This window comes from Paramisgurnus dabryanus, chromosome 17, assembly GCF_030506205.2.
Source record: "Paramisgurnus dabryanus chromosome 17, PD_genome_1.1, whole genome shotgun sequence".
In the NCBI taxonomy this organism is placed as follows: Eukaryota; Metazoa; Chordata; class Actinopteri; order Cypriniformes; family Cobitidae; genus Paramisgurnus; species Paramisgurnus dabryanus.
The window spans coordinates 27584996-27605974 of record NC_133353.1 but is presented as its reverse complement, the minus strand read 5'-3'; the positions used below and the strand labels follow the sequence as shown (position 1 = coordinate 27605974).

General features: G+C 37.5%; 1 protein-coding gene across 12 annotated transcripts in view; it reads left to right on the top strand.

Moving 5' to 3' along the window:
• The window catches only part of gphna (gephyrin a), a 121888-nt gene that overhangs the window by 34796 nt on the left and 66113 nt on the right, over positions 1 to 20979 (top strand). For all 12 annotated transcript variants that reach the window (XR_010544398.2, XR_010544397.2, XM_065288455.2 and 9 more), the window contains exons 2-7: positions 1518 to 1596; positions 7084 to 7141; positions 9874 to 9966; positions 10117 to 10211; positions 10328 to 10394; positions 20666 to 20938. Coding sequence is in view for 10 of the 12 variants with exons in the window: in XM_065288455.2 (XP_065144527.1) it covers positions 1518 to 1596; positions 7084 to 7141; positions 9874 to 9966; positions 10117 to 10211; positions 10328 to 10394; positions 20666 to 20938 (665 nt within the window). In the remaining 2 variants the exon portion in view is untranslated. The remainder of the gene's footprint in view (positions 1 to 1517; positions 1597 to 7083; positions 7142 to 9873; positions 9967 to 10116; positions 10212 to 10327; positions 10395 to 20665; positions 20939 to 20979) is intronic.

Below are 20979 nucleotides of genomic sequence, written 5' to 3'. Positions count from 1 at the left end.
ATTTAAGTCATACAAAGAGTGTGCCTTTAATGTTAATGATTAAAATGTAAATGATTTGGGGAAAAACTGATAACACGATTACATAATGACTGTTAAACATGCATTTACACACACACGCGCACATACACATGCACACACACGCGCGCCCGCACACACACACAACACAACTCAATTCAGTTCAATGCATTGTTTAGTGTTGTTGCAGAAGGCTACAACAAGGTGTCAAAGCAGTGGTGCCTTTAGAAGTGGAACGCGATCCATATTTTATACACGATCGCTTGAAATGGATATAACTTTACAAACATACACAGGATATAGTGATCTGACTTAGGACAGCATGAGCGCGCAGCTCTTTGCACGTGCAAGCGAAAGAAATGCGAGGGATAGTTAGTTTGCCTCAGCTATCTTAAAAAAAACATAAAACTGAACAAATACATGAGGATTTGTGATCGGACTTCGGACAGATGCGAGAGCGCGTGCACGTGAGAGAAGTGCAGTGAGACAGACGTGGATGAGAGAGTGCATGTATCTTTGTGCTCACCGTGAACAGAATGTTGACAAAACTTACAAAATAACAGTTCTCCGGTCACATAAAAGTCATGTGAGAACTGCTCAGAACTAAGTGCTTAGCGTCAAATTTCTTAATTTTTTCGCTGACGAAAGCAGATCGTGGAGAGCCGCTTCCACATGGTTTCAGTGTTTTGGAGGGGGTCTGAAACGACGGGAGGGGGTGTGTCGCCCAGATTTACTTCCCTCGGTCTGCATTTCCCCCAGACATACGTTCGTCTCCCACACAAGAAACATAATTTTATTCAAAATATGTAAAATTCCGCGAAATTCCGCGTTAATACTAGATTCCGTGTTAATTTGCCAATTCCGCGATTCCATCCGTGATTATAGGGCCCTACATACACAGAGTTTGAGCTGTTTGCCCTGAATGCCGGGTTTTATAAGTTGTGTATAACAGCGGTATTACGGATTGCCGGAAAAGCTTGTCATTGGCAGGGATGCATTTTCCCTTAATTGACGAGCTGCAATCAATTATTTATTTTTTTTGGTTACAAATAAACAAAAATCAGTAGTTGAGGGATTACATAAAAATGGCTCATTTGAGTTGTCCGGGATGATTTTACCAGAAATGTCAGTTTGGCGTAATTTGACTTAAAGATGGGTACATAAAGTAACCTGCAATTTTATGTTTCAAACAGAGATGGCATATATAGAGGTAGTGCTGGTCAGCATTTGGGGCGAATAAATTATGACAGAATTCACTTTTTGGTTTGAATAGCTTGTAACGGTGTTGCCTTTGTAACATGAAACACATCAAAACCTTAGCGAAGGATGCTCATAGTCGGCACATGCTTATGATGAATAATGTGTTTTGACAGAACTCATATTCTCTCAAACCTGAAACTGAAGTGACGTTTAAGGAATAAGACGTATTCCGCCTGCAAATAGACATTGTGTTTTTTCCTTGAAATGATGTGCACTTTTTTCCATCTCTCTTCTCTCCGCAGTGAGTGACAGCTGCTTCAGAAACCTCGCTGAGGACCGCAGCGGAGTCAACCTCAAAGATCTCGTCCATGACCCCTCCTTGTAAGTGACACAACTCTCAGTTTACTGTATGCAATATATCACAGCACATGCACCAGGTCCTGTCTAAATTTTGATGTTGCCAAATAGTCAGCATTTTATGTTTATACCCTTTCTGTCCTCCATAGTCTTTTTTTGACTACGAGGACAGCATTACATAGTGAGGACGGCATCTTCACATAATGCAGGTCTCTTGTTGCCAGCTACTTTATTGGAGATCTCTCGTGATTTTGAAGGCCGTCTAGTCTCTTGTCTCAGTGAGAGCAATTTTCTTAAAACTTGTCATTCAAATAAGATTAGCAGTTGTGAATCCTGAAAAATGCTACCTTTTCATGTAAGTGGAGATAGATGGAGGTAGAAAGGACTATATGTCCTTAAACGTCTAAAGTCAGGATGTTGGGTGCTGTTAATTGAGATCCTTTCATTTGTTAGTTTTTTTTAATCCCACAATCCTTTGCATGTCGTTTAGTGGTGTCTGAGTAAGTAGTAGTCACTCACTAAATTTGTTTGAGATAATTAGACATGAAGCCTGTCTGGAAGTTTGTTTGGTTTTATTTATATGTAGACAAATTGCTGCATCCTAATTTGTCTACTTGTATGCACTGTATTTGTTATCGGAAAGTATACAGGTATACTGGGACAAACAGATCACAATCCCACCCATCCAAATACAAATATTCCCTTTTCAGCTTCTCTTCTTTCATAATTTCTTGTGTATTGCATCACTTATTTAATTTATAAATTCAGCGAAGCATCGCTTATCTAATTTATTCATTCAATGTAGCATCATTAAACTCCTCCCTTTCACTGTGAGTTGTTGGAAAATCACCCGTTGAGTGTGCATGGATACTGTAAGAGTACTCATTTCAACACGCTATGATTTTAATATTAAATACGAATACAAATCGCATGAAAATTGGGAGGAGACACCAAACAGTTCCCAGCCAATGCCCCTTTTAAATAATTGATTCATCTGTGTTGTTTAGCATGATGGCTAAAGAGGGCGGGATTGTAGATTCGGAAATCTCTGTGATGGATCACGAGCTTATGGCCAGACTGCATAGTACCAGACCACCGCAAATGTGTTTCTGCTTTAGCGTCAAAAACCAAAGCTTTAGTCAGACCGAGGCTTCTTAACTAGACCGGGGAACATGGGGCATAGCCAGAAGGTAGAAATGCACGAGCGAGTATTGATGGATAAGGTGTGCGTGTGTGTTGTCTGTTGACTGGTGAGCATCTTTCTCTGGTGCTCTGTCAGCTCAGGTGAATTGATTCATTGGAAGAGCTGTCAGTTTTACTAATGAAGTGTGGTAAAAATAGAGCAGAATTAATCATGCCGGAGATATGCGACGCCCGCCATCCTCTGGATGGATGCAATTCCGACGTCTTTGCCTACGGACAGGCAGACGAACAGACGTTTTAGAAAGGGAAAGGGGGGAGAGCTGCTCACCTGAGAAATGGAGATGGACGTGTCCTCACGACAGACGTGAAGTGCAGAAACTCAGAATGTGCCGCCATGGTCATGAAGGGTCTTAAGAAGTAGACTTTCATGTGCCTGTGATTCTCTTTTCAACTTTGAGTTTTCGGGGTTAAGGGTTTTTTTTTAGAGGCACAAATCATGTTTTAATCACGTGTTTCTCATATAAGCGTCATTATGTTGCAAGTTTATTTACATGTAGCAGAAATGCAGACATTTCATTCATTTAATCCAAATTCATCCCCCAGAACTTTTTAAGGGGCCTTGAGAAAATTAAAAAATTTGAAAAGTTCAATGTGTAGCCACTTATTTATCCAACACAGTTAGATATATTTAGGTAAAAATTATGGTATAATTATGAAATACAAATATACAAAGGTATGTTTACATGTAGAAATAAAGGCCTCGTACACACTGCAAACTTTCGGGAGTTACACTGCATTTAAATGCGGGAGTGAATCCCCTAAATGTTTTTTTAATGTCCGTACGGTAGAAGACTCACGCCCGAAAATGTGATGATTGATACAGAGATAACCATAGCAACGTTCTGCCGTCTCACGTGCTTATCACTCACAGTTTTACAAATACAAATAACGTGCATTACGTAATGATATTACTTTTCTGAAGTAACGAGTAAAGTAATGATTACTTTTTAAATGTACACATTAATATTTGAGTTACTTTTTAAAAAAGGTAATACAAGTTACTTTTTTAGTTTTAATTAATTTGATAAAAAAAATGATGGTCCGAATTAAACTGAAGTAGTCATATTATGCACTCTATGCGTACACGCCTGTGTGGGAACCGTTTGAGTCAGAAACTGAGATGGCAGGCCAGAGCTTGGCATTTTTGTGAAAAAATATGCAATTTCTAAATGCAGAACTTTTCTCAGTCAAGAAAAAGTAACTTAAAAGTAACGTAAGCATTACTTTCCATGAAAAGTAACTAAGTAACGCAATTAGTTACTTTTTTTTGGGAGTAACTTAATATTGTAATGCATTACTTTTAAAAGTAACTTTCCCCAACAATGCTCACAGCTTTGACCAAAATAATTTAACAGCGTTATGTTTTGCAGTAAACCTTCGTCCTGGCGTTGTGTATTGTACGCATTTGTGAGGCTGCTCCACAGCGCGCTGTCATGCAGTGTTGCCAGGTCCTTGTCTTTTTTTCACTTACCGTTTTGGCACTTAACTGTTTATGGCTTTTGGGTCATGAAGCGATCAAGTTTTTGGTCTTATTAAAGTGTTAAGTTGCCGGTCCCAATATTTTGAAATAAAGCATTTGGATTTATTTTGGTTTATTATTGTTTTTTTCTTGTTTGTGTTTTTTTTTTTCGTGCAAGACCTGGCAACAATACTGCCCTACAAAGGCTAAGTGCAGTAACTATGCAAACACTGAAACTGAGAAAAATGCCCTTAAAGTTTTTTACACCAGCCAGTCAAACATGTTACTGCAATTTTGGCACACATGTTTCTCTGAAATGGGACAAAATTGAACCAGGAGACTTTGTCACAAGACACATCAGATCTCACAAAGCCCATTTTAACCCTTACCTCAATTTTGACCAAATGCGTAGTTACTACGCTTTGGCTTTGTAGGGCTGAATAGTCAGCAAATGCTCGTGCCTCTGTCATTTTCTGCACCATGCATACAGAAAACTTTTTCGCCTTTTAGGCATTTATTTTTTTCCGAAGAGAGACATGCGATGTTCATGATGCTTGTTTAAAACTTTATTAACTTCGGTTAATGCAGTTGTCACTACCTGCATTTTGCGGGAGTTAATTCTGTTGTGAAATGCGGTTGTCTGTCCCGTAAATTACTGAACTGTGTGTGTATAGAACAGGATTAAGCATTAAAAGGTGAAGTGACAACCGGATTAATATGCTGTGTGAACGGGACCAAAGTGAATGCTATGAGAATTTAGAACAGCATGAATTTATTTTTTATTTTTATTGAAGTATTATTATTTTCAATAGTATCACTATATGTCTCAAGCCTTGTTTTATTGTCTACAGATAGCGCCCTCAGTCTTGCCCTGTTAGAAAAAATGGTCAAAATACAGTACACTTTAATAAAGCCCTAATATATACACATTTGAACCAGTATGTGCCCTTGAGATACAAATATTTATCTTTGAGTTGCTAATAATAAGCATTTCTTGTTACCAGTATGTACCTCTGAGGTAAATGAACTCTTTAGGTTCAAGGGGTATCATCCCAGTGACAGCTAGTGTACATATTTTGACATTTTTTTTTCTGACAGTGTGCTTTATTTGTGAAATATTTCAGCTAATTTTATTATCATAGTTCTTAACTATTCTGTTGCACCCAGGTTCGATCGACCCCTTAAAATCATGCAAATGTCTCCTTAAAAAAAATTACAAAACAATTTGTGCACCCATTGAAGCTCCACTGGAGGATCTGGAGCATGTGCACTAACCACTGCATGACAGCTCCATCAGAGGTAGAAAAAATAGTGTAAAGGCTATTTTCAGGCTAAAACATCTGCTAAATCTGTACACATACGCACATTCTTGTTTGGGTTTGACAAAGCACTGCCATTCGTACCACATACACACCTTTTAATAAAATCTCAACCACACAAACACACACACACACAGTTCTGTCCAGATTCAGGAAGCACTTCTTTCAGATTCTCTGTGTGTGTGTGTGTGTGTACTCACTTACACAAACAAAATACCCAGGTTGAAATCCCAAACTCATCTCCGTCTTAAAGCACCTCTCCCCAAACCCCCAATCTTCACACACCAGTGGTTTCCCTGGCAACCGGATTAAAGAGCTCTGCATCTTTGTGTTCAGCATATTCTTCTTTTAGTCTTTCTCTCTCTCTCTCTCTCTCTCTCTCTCTCTCTCTCTCTCTCTCTCTCTCTCTCTCTCTCTCTCTCTCTCTCTCTATTTCTTGCTCTTTTGTGGGCATTACACCATAATAGTCAGATGGACAGATAGATGTGCTTTGTTGATCCTTAAGAAGAAATTTTTATGCATAATAGCAACATAATTCACGCAAAGTGCACAGATAAGATACAAATACACATGCACACAATAAAACTGTTTGGATCTTGCGAAATCTTTTACATTTTCTAACACGTGAACATATCCTTGCTTAAAAAGCCTCTTTGGTTGTAAATGTAGCATTGCATAACATGTTTGAGTCTGGATGGCCTCTCTTTCAATAGTTTACTGTTATTTGCTCTCTCTGTTTAATATAATGAAAAAATAAACACACAAGTTTTGTTCTTTTAAATGGTATTTCAAATAATAAATAACGATAGGCACCCCGGCTCCATCACCACCTTCTGCCTGTAGGGAAACAATGCACAGTGGTCAAAAATAAATAAGTAAATAAAATGTAACTTTCATGTTGAGGATACCCAAGTGAATTGTGTCTCACTAATAATACGAATAGTATTCTTAAAGACAGTATTAGGGTCTTACACAGGAGATTGGGCCCTAAACAATAAAAGATATAGAAAATATGCTAAATACTGTTTAATATAGTTTTATTTTATTATCTAGCTATTTGGATCGTATTTCATTATGTTTCATATTTATTTTAAATTATTACACACTGCAGTTCCAAAATCAGCCACTTGTCTGTGCTGCACTTCACAATTTGACTGCTTCGCCTAAAGTTCAAAGAACGTGTGTTCAGATTTTACGCCTGAAGAAAATTTATGCCTGGGAGACTTGAAATCTAGCCACTGCACCAACCTACCTGTTTTGTGGCCAACGGTCAGAGTTAATCCCTCACGAGGTATCACTCGCAGAAGTGAATAAAACTGCAAGGGCCCCACGAAAGAGGAAAGTTCCTTTGTAACTGTCATTCCTGTTGTGGGTGCAGTGTGGAGGGGATATATTTTGGCAGGTTTATGATACCTCTGGCATTGTGTTGCTCTTTCGGTTTTCTGCACACTGTCACATTTGGTTTTTACCTCTCGCTCCCTGCTGTTGGGACCGCTAACACTTGTGATCGTGTGTGTGCTTTATTCACAGGCTCGGAGGCATAATCTCTGCATACAAAATAGTCCCAGATGAGATTGACGAGATCAAGGTAACATTTCCTCTCACCCTTTACACAAGCCTATACATGCATTTACACAAACACCTTTTTACATTGCTGCCCCCTTGAGGCCAGTAGTAGTATTGGACTCTTACCATATGCATTATTTCTTTGATGTTTAGACATGCTTTAAACATGTTTAATCAGTGTTGCACTTCAGATATATTTGCTTCAGAGGTAATATTTTCGATCTTTGATGAAAAAAAATAATTATTTAAATTTACGCTTTTACAGTTTTTGCATACAGTGGGCACTTTTAAATTTATGTATGTATGTATGATAAAGCAATAAGATGAAATCATAAACAGCAGTTTATAAAATGAGATATTTTATTCATCATAGTACACCCCACCAAAGTGCACACCAGGACAAACTATGGGTTTTAGCAAACTAAAATAGCAGACATAGTGCCCATGCACACAATTTAGGGATGCAACGATTATAGATTTTGTTTGTACGATTATAGTCTGATGAATAATCACGATTGTTTGATTATTACGGTTTCATTAATTTTACAACATTATTGTATGAAATCACATGAACACACTTTTGAAAAATTGTTAAATTCAAATTAAATTATTTTGTTTGTTAGTGTATTTTTTTTCTACAAATATTCTGAACCAAGTAGAGAACTTATAAATTGTCCATATGTATTCATTTTAATATATTTTATAAATCTAATTTTACATTCAAAAATTATAATTTTTATATTAGCTATTTATATTATTAGTTTTATTATTAAATACATTTTATTATTTATATAATTTATATAATAATTTTTAGTAAAAAGAACCGCTCAAAACAAATAATATTACGTGAGGTCGCGCTGGCGTGTCATACGGCTGGTGCAAGACGAAAAAATTGTTAACATTTTTTTTCCACTTTTACCAATTTTTACCAGTGGTTTAAAGGTGCATATTTTTTATTTGGCTTGCCAAAAATGACAACCGTTTCGCTAGACAAGCCGATTGGGATCGTTTAGAGCAGTAGTCTCAAACTCCCGGCCCGCTGGCCATTTGCGGCCCGCCCTCCCCCTCTGTGCGGCCCGCGTCACCTTTCAAAAATATAACATAATCTGTCCCGCAGAAAGATTTGTATTAACTTTGTTTTATATTCATTTGATTTTTGATTTAAACGTTCAAATGTTCGTTCACATGTCACGTCTAACAACCCGTTAAAACGAGTCAAAGCATTACAAGTGCTGGGAAGCGGAAGTTGCGCTCCGTGGCTTGGGTCGCATCACCCGTTGCTACGCAGCCATGAACCGCGCGCGCTCCGTGATGTCGAGGATAACGGAATGCGTGATCGGATTTTAATTCCTCAACTTAACCTTGCGTCAATCATATAATTGTCACCATGCGATCAGTTAAACTGGTCAGGACTTTGTAGTGTTTGTTCAAAAAAGATTTGTTACTTCCGGGTGGATATCAGCTGTTACTCAGGGAAGATCGAGCTCCGGTGGGGTTAGTTCACAGCATCTAATGGAGATTGTTTTTCCCACATATTATAAAAAAATTTATTAAAACTGAAATAACAAAGAACATAATGAAGTCAATACTATGACTGAAAACAATCCAAAATAAATCAAAACAGAAAAACTTACTGGTGGTAAATTTTTATAATAGTTTATAAATCTATACAGAAATTAAATTTCTTAGTTTAGTGCAAGGTTATATTAAAGTTAGTTAAGGTTAAGAAAAGATTTACTTAGGCTACTTTTATAAAATAATGTATATTAAAAAGATAAAACCACTGCTTATATGTTTTCAAGTATTATTATACATGAAATAATAGAAATTAAACATGACATTTACAGAAATTTTTACTTTTTTAAACGTTAAAATAGCTCTGCGGCCCCCCGATGAAATGTCTGTCTAAGAAATGGCCCCAAGCCAGTTGAGTTTGAGACCCCTGGTTTAGAGCCCTTTGAAGCTGCATTGAAAACTGCAATTTTATTTTAAACTGTAAACTCTTGGGTCCAAAAACATCTATGAAATTAAGAAAAAAATTTGAATGCTTTCCTCAAAATTCATGCTATTGATTTTAATAATCATTTTATCGCTAGAAATGCAATAAGACGTGAAAATATTATAACTTTATTTACACAAAATTTGTGATCCAGATGCTTTCTTGGCCGCCATTTTATTTTTTCGAACTGGCTCGACCAATCACATTCCCCGTGCACACATACGCATAGTATTGTGGGAAAAGACAATGAATGTATCTCAGGATTCAGGAAGTAACGTAAATGTTGAATTCGGACGTAAATTAATTCCTTCCTGCCATTTTTACTTTTTTGAACTTGAACAAGCTCGACCAATCACATTCCCTGTTCACTCACACACATAAAATTGTGGGACAAGTTGATGAAGGTATCTCACAAGTCCGGAAGTAAAGCAAACATTGGATTCGGTCGTGCCTTGATTCCTTCCTGCCTTTTGAATGTACTTTGTATTTTAGAGATTTTGGACACAGCCTCTGTTTCACACACGCACACAGACACACACAAACCAGATGCACAAACAACCAACAGTGTGGCTACCAGGCGAGCACCCACACATACACGCACACCTCTTGGTGGTTCACACGTGGTGTAACGGAGCCTTTACGATTATTTTACGCTGAACTTTTAAAGCACGGTTAATAATGAAACCGGTTAATCGCTCCATGCCCAACACCCACAGACTTGTCAGTGTTGTACCATTTGTGTTTGTGTGTTAAAGGAGACACTGGTTGACTGGTGCGATGAGAAGGAACTCAACTTGATTCTGACCACCGGTGGAACGGGCTTTGCCCCTCGTGATGTCACGCCTGAGGTATGTGGGAGCCAACATGTGTGTGTGTTTGTGTTCATGTGAATATAAATATGTCTATTACACAAAGATATAAAAAAGCCAAAAAAATGTTGATAAGCTGTTGGTTGGTTGTGTATCTCTTATACTGTACACTATATGTCTCCTCTACAGGCCACCAGAGAGGTGATTGAGCGTGAAGCTCCAGGGATGGCTCTAGCCATGCTTATGGGCTCCTTAAATGTCACGCCGCTCGGCATGCTGTCCAGGTAAATGCACGGACACGTCCTCATATTCCTTTTCTCCTCCTGTCACACTTGAACACTAGTGAAGGAGGTATTTTGAATACTAATCAGTCTGACTGCTAATCATCTCTTTCCTGTAGACCTGTGTGTGGAATCAGAGGCAAAACCCTCATCATTAATTTACCTGGGAGCAAAAAAGGCTCACAGGTAAGCAGAATGCTTGTGTCCTCGTGTGCTAACAGTTCCAATGCTTCAGTATGGATTCCTTCATACTTCTTAAACGGTGTTGGGAACGTTACTTTAAAAAAGTAATTAGTTATAGTTACTAATTACTTCTCACAAATAGTAACTGAGTTAGTAACTGCGTTACATTATTATAAAAGTAATTAATTACCAGGAAAAGTAATTACTGCGTTACTTAAAAAAATTTAATATTTCTTGAATGCCCCTTACAAAATTAAATATGTTAAATGACTAAAATGGATACTAAAGAGAAATCACAAATTTTGTGGCAGCATGTGACGATGTGAGGTGCTTTATTAGATCAGAATTACTTGCCACAGACGTGGAGAGACTTTTTCTTCATGGGCATAAGTTGCACATTACACAAACATTCTTGCCTTTCACCTCAACAATGGAAAAGTAGTGCTTTATACTTCGTGTTTGCGACCGCTACCTTTGAGCTTGTTGTACTTGCCATCTCCCTGTCGCCGGTGTTTTCGGAGTGATTGATGCGCGATGACCGGGCTGCATGTCAGTGCTTTGAGATGGGGCATAGTCAGCAGCAGCAGCGCTGCTCGTTGAGAAGAGAAAACGACGCGTATTTTCATGTCAGTCTACAAAAGTCTCCAACCACGCTGGAAAAGATAGCTAGATTTGTCCTATAAAGTCGCTAAAGTGATAGAAAGTTGCTAAATCTAGCGACAAAGTGACCAAGTTGCTCAGACTTTCTAACACTGCTGCTCGCTCCTCGGACTTGGACTGCGCGTGTGGGCGGGCCTTTTTGTGAACTTTGCCTCTGGTTGGCTACCGATGGAAATTAAGCCAATCATCATCCGTTATGTGTCTCACAACACACACAAGAGAAAAACAGTGTTTGGCTGAGAGAGTGAGCATACGCGGCTGAAAATCACTACAGTAAGATCAATTTTAGTAACGCGCCGCATTTTAATGTCAGTAACGATAACGGCGTTATAACGTGGGAAACAGTAATTTATTTGATTACTCGTTACTGAAAAAAATAACGCAGTTACTAACGCCAATTACTTATAACGCCGTTATTCCCATCATTGTTCTTAAATAGCACAAATCCTTTTAAAATGGGTTTTATGCATTTTTGCATACATTTGAAAACTTCTTAAGGAAGTTCATAAAGGGATTCAAAATGTCTTTAAAATCTTTCCTTAGCTATCCATCTTTAATTATGTATATTATATTCAATATCTGTCTTCTCTAATATTTTTAAGACTTTCTATGTAGCTAAATAGCCCACCTAACCCTAAGTGCTATAAAAGTAGTGTGGCGTATATCTCTCTGTATTTTAAATACTAATCAGATACTAATCTTTGTATTTTCTATGGATATGACCCTGCCTGTAAAAACCCACCTAAAGTAATTTTTTTTGTGATTTGCTGTCTTCTACATAAAATTTTCCTACATAATGTTAAGAGGATGTCAAAGATTAAAATCATAGTGATATTAGTGGTTGAACTCAAACTTTGATGCTCCTAATCTCATAATTAGATTGAGACTAGCCTGGATTTTACAGGCAGCGTCTCTTTTTAGTGATGTGCACGTGTCAGCGTTTTTTCCAACCCGCGGGTCCCGCTTTTATCAAATATTTGGCCCCCACCCGCGACCATTAAAATCGATATACTAGGCATTTTAATGTAAATGAAAAGAGGCTTTATTTCAGCCTAAAAGTGCTTGGAAACACCCATTAGATTACATCGCCCTGTAAACTGACAACAACACACGCGAACCATATAAATAAGCAAGGATAGGATAATGATAAACATGTTCAACATTTACAAAGCAGTGTTTGTATTATCTATTCACAAATTCCCTACCTTAATTTCATGGGCAGATCGTCTTTCATCTTTCATCTTTTCTCCGTTTGTTTTGTTGTTGTGGCTGTCAGCGAGAGCTACTTGGTGCTTCTGTGACGTAAGGCCAAAGGTTTGGGGATATCAAGTTATGTTGCGGAAGTTACGTTGCCACATAGGCCTACATAATTTAACCTTATCAAAGAACCTAATAATATTTTAAATATATTCCCAAATATTTTATATAGGCTATAGTGAATTGCACACAACATACATGTTTTTTATTTTGGTTTTAATGACCTGCCCCAACCCGTCCCGCAATAAAGTGACAATTTCTTTACCCAACCTGACCCGGGGTTACCCTATCCACTATATAGTGCACTATATCGGGTGTATATAAATTTACGTTTATATAATTTTATAAAAATATATTTTTTTTGTCAGTTATTTTCTACTTTTTTTAAATAAACAAATATAAATTATATTAATTGTTTTGATTATCGCTTTCAATCTGATCTCTAACAAAAGTATTTTACAAAAATGCAATTATATCTGAATTTTTTGAAGAAACCTACCCATATTCAAAAGGTGATAAAAGCGAACAAATTTGTGTTTGAAAGCATAGGGTCTGTTCTTTCATTTGATATATTGTATGTTTATATATTTAAAGAGGAAAATTTTTTGGAAGGCATTAAACGTTTTAAAAACTTTTTAAAAAGCGCTGGCAGGGAAAGAGTTAAATAAAAGTGTGGAAGGAGTTGAGTGCAAGTAAATAATAACAGAACTATTCTGAGCCCCTCCCATTCCTTCACCTCTCACATACACTTTCACCACGCTTACCGTGTTAACATTGTGGCCAATCCTATTACTGCTCCTTCCTCGTGATAGGGCCATGGTATTAATCTCCATTACCCATCAGCCTTGGCCACGGAGCGCTTCACTGTCACTGGCGCTTTGAAGTCCAGAAGCCGAGCCGATAAGGGGATTAAACTTTTAAGAAACCCTTTATGCCCGGTCCAGCTCAGCTACAGCTCTCCCCTTCTCCGTTCCTAAATTAAAGCATCCCTCCATCCCACAGCCAATACCTATAAAAGCAGCATCCTCTGTGACAGAGGCTGGACTGCTTGGTTTTAAATGAAAGCTAAACCCGGTCATCAAACTATAAGTTTACAGAGTGATACTGATCTGATACTGAGTTGTGTTTTTTCAAAAAGGAAATATTCTGACTATAAATGATGCTGTAAAATTTGATACAAACCTAGAAGTGTTATGTACACCAAACACGAAGCATCACGTTCCTTGCTCTAGTTTACTCACGGGATTTAACTTCACAACTTGTGAATTTTACGTGTGTTCGCGGAAATCGTGACGTCCAATTCACGTCATTCGCATCACTCTATATAGTGTCTTTTTATAGACGTTTCAGCGGCAACAACATAAAAAACGGCTTTTGTTGTCCAAACTTAACTTCTGGGAGACATCCTCAAAGAATCAATAACAACAGAACAGCTTGAGTAGATCATTTATGATAACAAGCAAAATAAATAACCATTAAGTCACTTAACTCCGCTAATAATAAATAAACACAAAGTACTTTAAACTTAGTTTATTTATATAACAAGCAAAAAACAACAACACATAGATTATCTAAGAAACCAAAACATTTGTTATTTTCAACGAGACATTTGTTCAAGAGATCAGTTTAGCAACTTGTCATACCATTAAAAAAACGAAACCGGAAGTAAAGTTCGGATCCAGACGTGTATCACGTGCGTCCGATGAAACCGTCTATATGGCTACTCGGATCAGAAGAGACTGAAATAACTGGAACAAAGTTACCCTCCAAGAAGCAAGTTTTATGTGTGTCTGGTACAGTTTTTGCAAAAATATGTGATTTCAGAAATATTCAAAGGCTTTGAGCAACCTCTAGATATTGTAGGAACAATTCACAGTGTGTTTTTATTGATATCCTAACACATTTAGGGGGTGAGAGTTGAACATTTAAAAAAAAAAAATTTGACCCATTATAAGGACCACCCTAATACACAAGGCTTATCTACATGTACTTTAAAAGCATGTAATACACATAACAGAGTGTGTATTATTGATCAGAAGAGACATTGATCAACAGAGACAGTGCAAACAGTACACAGGCCTGATGTGATAAAATTTCAGCTAATCAGATCATAACTTCTGTTTAATATACGGCTAGATGAAGCAGGATTTTGATCCAGGGATGCATTATAAACTAATGTCTTGTTGCACAGGCTTTATTGTGTCATGGATGGTTAGAACTCAGCGCTGGTGTCTAGATGATTTGTAATGCCACAGATCTGAATAATGGCCGAACAGTAGGAGTTATTTTATTCATTTTAAGAAGGGAGCTATTTTATGCACTTATTAACACTGTTTATTACACGGCTCTCTGGAATGCTTGATTCTGATTGGTCAGTTGAGACATTTGCAGGTTCGTTCTTTTCAAATAATAACTGCTCCAAAGTAATAACACATAGCCGGTACTACTTGTACGAGTAAAATCGCTCCGCGCCAATAAAGATCAATAAAGATTACTGTTTGGCGCCATCTTGTGACAAACACTGGACAACCACGACAAGACACAGACAGCTTACTGAGACTGAACTTGACAAAATAGAGCATGACAGCTACGAAGCCAACACACAAAATAATACAGAATGGGCATTAAAACTTCTCAAAGACTGGCTAAAAGAGAAAAAATGGAGACAAGTATAAAGCAGAGGATCTTAATAAGGTATTACGATCATTTTATGCATCTGTGCAAAGTTTCGCGGAAGGATGAAAATGTTAATTTAAAACAAATATGCCAATAAAATGTTTCAAATTCATATTCATGTCCGTTTTTTTTCTTATGTGACAAGTAGCCGTGTAATAAGCGGGATAATGTAGAGGCAGCCGGTAGTTATCGGGAAATAAGCCCCTTCAGTGTGATATACTGATCACACTGTCGGGGCTTATTTCCCGATAACTACCGGCTGCCTCTACATTATCCCTTACTTAAGAGTTGGATTCCTTATGCGAACATAAAAGATTTAACAATCTTGCTTTATTTCTTTTATGAGCAATTTCAGTGCAGGAAGTACATTGGAAGTCCTTATATGGGCACTTAAATCGGAATAGCGCACACTAACCAAGAGCTGACACAAAATCAACATCGCAGAAGAAGTGTGTTGTTGTTTGTGAGGGAAATTGAAGCTTGTACGTGTGTGTTTGTTTGTTTATATTTGAAACGACACAAAATATGTAGTAAATCACAAGTTATCCATAAATAGTTGGAAAATGTTTTGTTTGTGTTGCTTGCTCATAACTCGCTCCACTCGCGGTGGGCCTCCAGGAGCTCGGGTTTATTCGGAAAGAATCGCTAGAGCTGATCTGTCTTTTATAAATCTGATAAATACTAAAGACTCTTTGGATATGAAGGATGTAATACTACTCTATAGTAGGGCTGTGACAAATAATCGTGCAAATGTGCGTTTTCTCAATGAATTAATTTTAATGAATTACTGTGAAATGCCGCCACATCCAAAAGCCAGAGGGCGCTCTCGTGCAGAAACTCCACAGAAGAAGTGTCATTACAAAACGTTATTCTAGGAAATGCCATGTTACATCAGCAAAGTCCTTGGCTGTTTCTCAATGTGCGTTCTTTAGCGATCTTGCGTCCTTGTGTTCTCACTCTACGTCATCATTAACAGTCGAAGTTCAATTCCAATTCTCAAGAACGCCAGTACAAAGGACGCATGAAAATACCCGGATGAGTTCTTGATATCGAGGATGCATTGAGTGCAGACTTGCGCGCTGAAATCTGGTGAGGTCACGTGACCAGCAGGAAGATCGCACACATCTCAATTCTCATAAGTGCGTTCTGTGTTCTCGCGATCTTCTGAGTTCGTTCTTCCAAGGTAGCCTGGCAAGACCAGTCTCCACGAGAACGCAAGTCCGTTCTTTGCGTTCTTGGAATTGAGAAACAGCACTTGATTATTACGCCAGTTTGAGAGTAAAGTTCCAAGCCATATCTGCCAAGAAAATCCAAACTTTTAATTTTCTGACGGTCTTTGTACACGATGTAACTACAGAAGAGTCAAGTTTTAAATAGGAAAATATCTAAACTCTTTGGGGTTTTTAGCGCAATGCTAATGGTCTAATCAGATTCAATGGATTGTGCTAAGCTATGTTAAAAATGCTAGCGCCAGACCCAGAGATCAGCTAAGTGGATTGCAAAATGGAAAGAATCAAATGTTTAGGGGAGGTGGAAAATGAAAATTTAATAAAAAAGTGGAATTTTCCTTTAAAAGTTACAAATTGCACTTTTAACATCAAGTGGCTGGTGTTTTTCCCACTTTAAGTTACTGGTATAGTCAAAATCCACATTGTCACATGGTAATTTTGTGCGAGTCGCCATCATTTTCCTTGGAGCTGAGTTCTCCTACATAGCATATTGCTCAGATCTGGAGTGTCAGCACACACACACACACATACACGCACACACACATGCCTGCCTCACCTTGTACCAGGAAGACGAAAATAGACAATTTTTACACACACCAATAGGACATGATGTAGCCTATGGACTTTTGATGTCTCCACTCATTAATCTTCATTTTAACTTTGAGCCATAATGGAGGCATCACCTGACCTGTGGTGAGCAACGCTCCACCGCAAAATCCTGGACTCCGTTCTCCGTCCCCTCTGCTGTCCATTACTTCATAATTATTAATGTCTGCTGTCTGAACTACTTAAGCAATGCAGTTTAAGAGCAATCCAGTTCGGCCACCTGTGTTACATTCACAAGCTGTGCCCTTATCAGACATTAGCGCTTCAAAATGGAGGATGTCCAACTGTATTAGAAACTCCATTAAGTTCGAGTCAATAGGTTGGCCTGTAAGTCGTCCTATTAGGGGATTCGGATAGATAGTGGGTCGTTTCTAAAAGACCGTTACTTTGAAGCAGAACAAGAGAGATTTGTGCTGTGAACACCTGACATTACTGCTAAACGGTACATTTAAACATGAGCAGTGTAGAGCTCCAAAGAGATGCTGAGAGATGTTGGTTGGGGGTATTAAATTGATTCATTAGGAATAGGGGTGGGCGATATGGGAAAATATCATATCACAATTTATTTACGCAAAATCACGATTTTATGACGGTTCTATTCGTGTTGTTTTTTAAAGACTATTTTGCCATTTACTGAGCCGTACTAATGCCCCTGTTTAAAAACGCAGTCCTACAATGTAACAAATATATGCGCAGAAAGTGCACAGACAGTACGTGTACAACAGCGCATACATGAGAAATTTTTGACGACAGGACTCTCCACTACAAACCATTACACATAGAAAATGGACAGCATTTGCTCAAACACTATCATTTTCTCTTCTTTTATTTTCAAGTTTTTATTGTTCTTTTATGTTCTTTGTTTTCTTGATGTTTGTTCTAAACTTTGTTAGCAATGGGGATCAGCTACTTTTTTTCACTTATCCTAAATTTTATAATATACTGTAAATGTTGCAAATCAGTGCTGCCCTGACGGCCTGGTAGAGTAATAATTTGAATAAGACATCATTTGTATTGCGTATGTGTCGGAACACGGCCATATGCGCAAAGCTGCGGTCAGTATACTTTGAACATTTCGAGAACGGGTGCGCACGCGAGCCGAACGCATACGCAGTAAAAAGATATAAGCGGCCCTTACCTCGCCTTTATGTAGCGCGCCCCTTGTCGCAAACTTGATGTAAGCACGAATCACGCTACAACAATGTTTCCGAAAAGTGGACTGCGGAGACATTTTAATCGCTCAAGACCAAATACGGTTATATCGCACACCCCTAATTAGGAATATTCTTTGTTGCAATGTTGGAAATATATGACCCTGGACCACAGCTTTTCATTGATGTATGATTTTTTAGGATATGACAAAATTTTGTCATAAAAACTTTTCAATATTTTACTATGTTCTTACCTCAACTTAGACAAATTAAGACATGCAAATTAAGAGCACTTAGTTTGCAGCACTTCGACCTCGGCCAAACTACTCATGTAACAATAATAAAATAAATAAGGAAAACATGAAAGTGTTTGGTGGCTTCTAAATTCATCCCTGTTTGGATCCTAAGGAATGAATGGGGCTAGCCTAATGCTAACACATTCACAACGCACTGTACAAAGATTAAGTGCACTCATTAAAAAAAGATAGGTATGTATTAATTCATTTAAGTTGAGGTAAGAACATAGTAAAATGTAAACGGTGGTGTTTTCCTTTAAGGCTATGTTTACATTAATGCGTTTATCCTTTAAAACGCATTACTTTTGCTACGTTTACGCCTTTCATCTACACTACATCAGCGTTTTCGACCCTCATAAACGGATTCGTTCGCAAACGCTGCAGACCCTGTTTTAGTTTGAGAACTCAGACGTTGCGCTGAGTGTAAATGAACGTAGACTTATGTCTTATGTAAACGAACAGCTGATGTTAACTTGACAGCGCATCATTTTCAAAGTAAAAATTATTTTATTCAGATAAATGGAGGTTTGCAACGGAGGTTTTGACAAAAATAGTAAACATCTACCAACCAGCTATTATAAACGCTATATCGGATTGTTTTAACATGTATCCTTATAGATAATGTCTGTTTTATATTTACGTTTGAGTATTGTTGGGTTTGAATATTGTTGTAATGTGTTTATGTTTTGTTTAAATTTAGTTGGCTTATTACAAAAGATAGACTGTAATTTTAAACGCCATATAGGGCGTTGTAAAGGCCAATATGAAGGGAGAATTGTAATGGGTCAGACATTATTTTTGAGTTTAATTTAAGTTTTGTTTTCTACTTTAAAATGATTTTCGTTTCAGATAATTTGTCTCTGAATTTTAATCGATGTTTTGTTTATAAGTTTTGTCAATATAAATTAATAAAAACAATAAACTCAACGTCATTAATATTTAATGCTCGTTTAGCCGCTTGCGCTTTTAGCTATTTCTGTGTTGCTAGCAGAGGACGTGCATGGACCTCGCAAACTTAAAAAAATTAATGCATTAAGCATTTCTGTAGGCTAAAGCAATACTTCACCTCTTACTATGTTTGATTGAAGTTTGCATTGCTGAAATTTATTTTTGCTTTGTTTAGTACTGTTCACTTGAATGCTTTCTTTTTAAATCATAAAGACCTTTCTGTTTAGTTATAAAATCAAAATTAACCTATTAATCATATTAATATGTTGTAGGGGGGAGCTAGAAGAGTATAAGTGTTTATGTTTTGTTTAAATTTAGTTAGCTTACGATAGATAGACAGTAATTTTAAAAGCCACATAGGCGTTGTAAAGGCCAATATGAAGGGAGAATTGTAATGGGTCAGACATTATTTTCCAGTTTAATGTAAGTTTTGTTTGCTACATTAAAATGAATTTCGTTTCAGATAATTTAAAATTAATTTGAATCGATGTTTTGTTGCTAAGTTTTGTGAATATAAATTAATAAAAACAATAAACTCAAAGTCATTAATATATAATGCTCTTAGGCGCTTGCTTTTAGCTATTTCTGTGTTACTAGCGGAGGACGTGCACGGACCTCGCACAATTATAAAAATTAATGCAATAAGCATTTATGGTAGGCTAAATTAATACTTCACCTCTTACAATGTTTGATTGAAGTTTGCATTTGCTAAAATTTATTTTTGCTTCAAGTTCGCTACTGTTTAGTACTGTTCACTTGAATGCTTTCTTTTTAAATCATAAAGACCTTTCTGTTTAGTTATAAAATCAAAATTAACCTATTAATCATATTAATATGTTGTGGGGGGGAGCTAGAACAGTATAAGACTTTCCCAAACACATTTTTATAGGTTCAAAAATAGTGTCTGTTATAGTTGCCAGCAAAGGACCCAGGTATGATTTTTTTGTCAATATCGCACACCCCTACGCTGCATAAACGCGCAAAGGTAAGCTATTATTAGAGTAATAAGTTATTTTACACTTTTATGCGCATGCCCAGTTACGTGATTGGTCATGTTTCATGGGTTTATGGTGGTGTATAGTGTGGATGAAGATTCTTTTTAAAATGCCAGTATAAACGAGGATCGTTTTCATTTTAAAATGCCGTTTTAAAACGCAAATGCTCTAATATAAACCGGGCCTAAGACTGGGTCACATATAGTATGTGAAGTTTCATAATCTAAATTTTGAAATAAAGAGCATCAAAGTTCGCTTTTATTTAAATTTTTGACATGACCTTACTCAGTCAGTATTAAAGATATCAAAGTTATATTTCCATACGTTATGTAGTACAATTTTATGTATAAAAATAGTAAATGGCTAAAAATAAGTGATGTTGCTTTAGACAACCTTCCCGTCATTTAATTCCTTATCTTGTTTCCTCTCTTCTTTACTCTTTGTCCTCTTTTCCAGGAGTGCTTCCAGTTCATCCTGCCAGCTCTTCCTCATGCCATCGACCTGCTGAGGGATGCTATCGTAAAAGTGAAGGAGGTACATGACGCCCTGGAGGACCTGCCATCTCCTCCTCCACCTCTCTCCCCTCCACCCACCAACAACCTACACAAGCAGACAGAAGAAAAAGGTGTGCAGTGTGAGGAAGAGGATGAGGAGAAGAAGGACAGCGGTGTGGCATCCACAGAAGACAGCGGCTCTTCTCACATCACAGCAGCTGCCATTGCTGCTAAGGTGAGCGCCTCTAGCTCCAAAACTGTTGCCCAGCCTGCTCC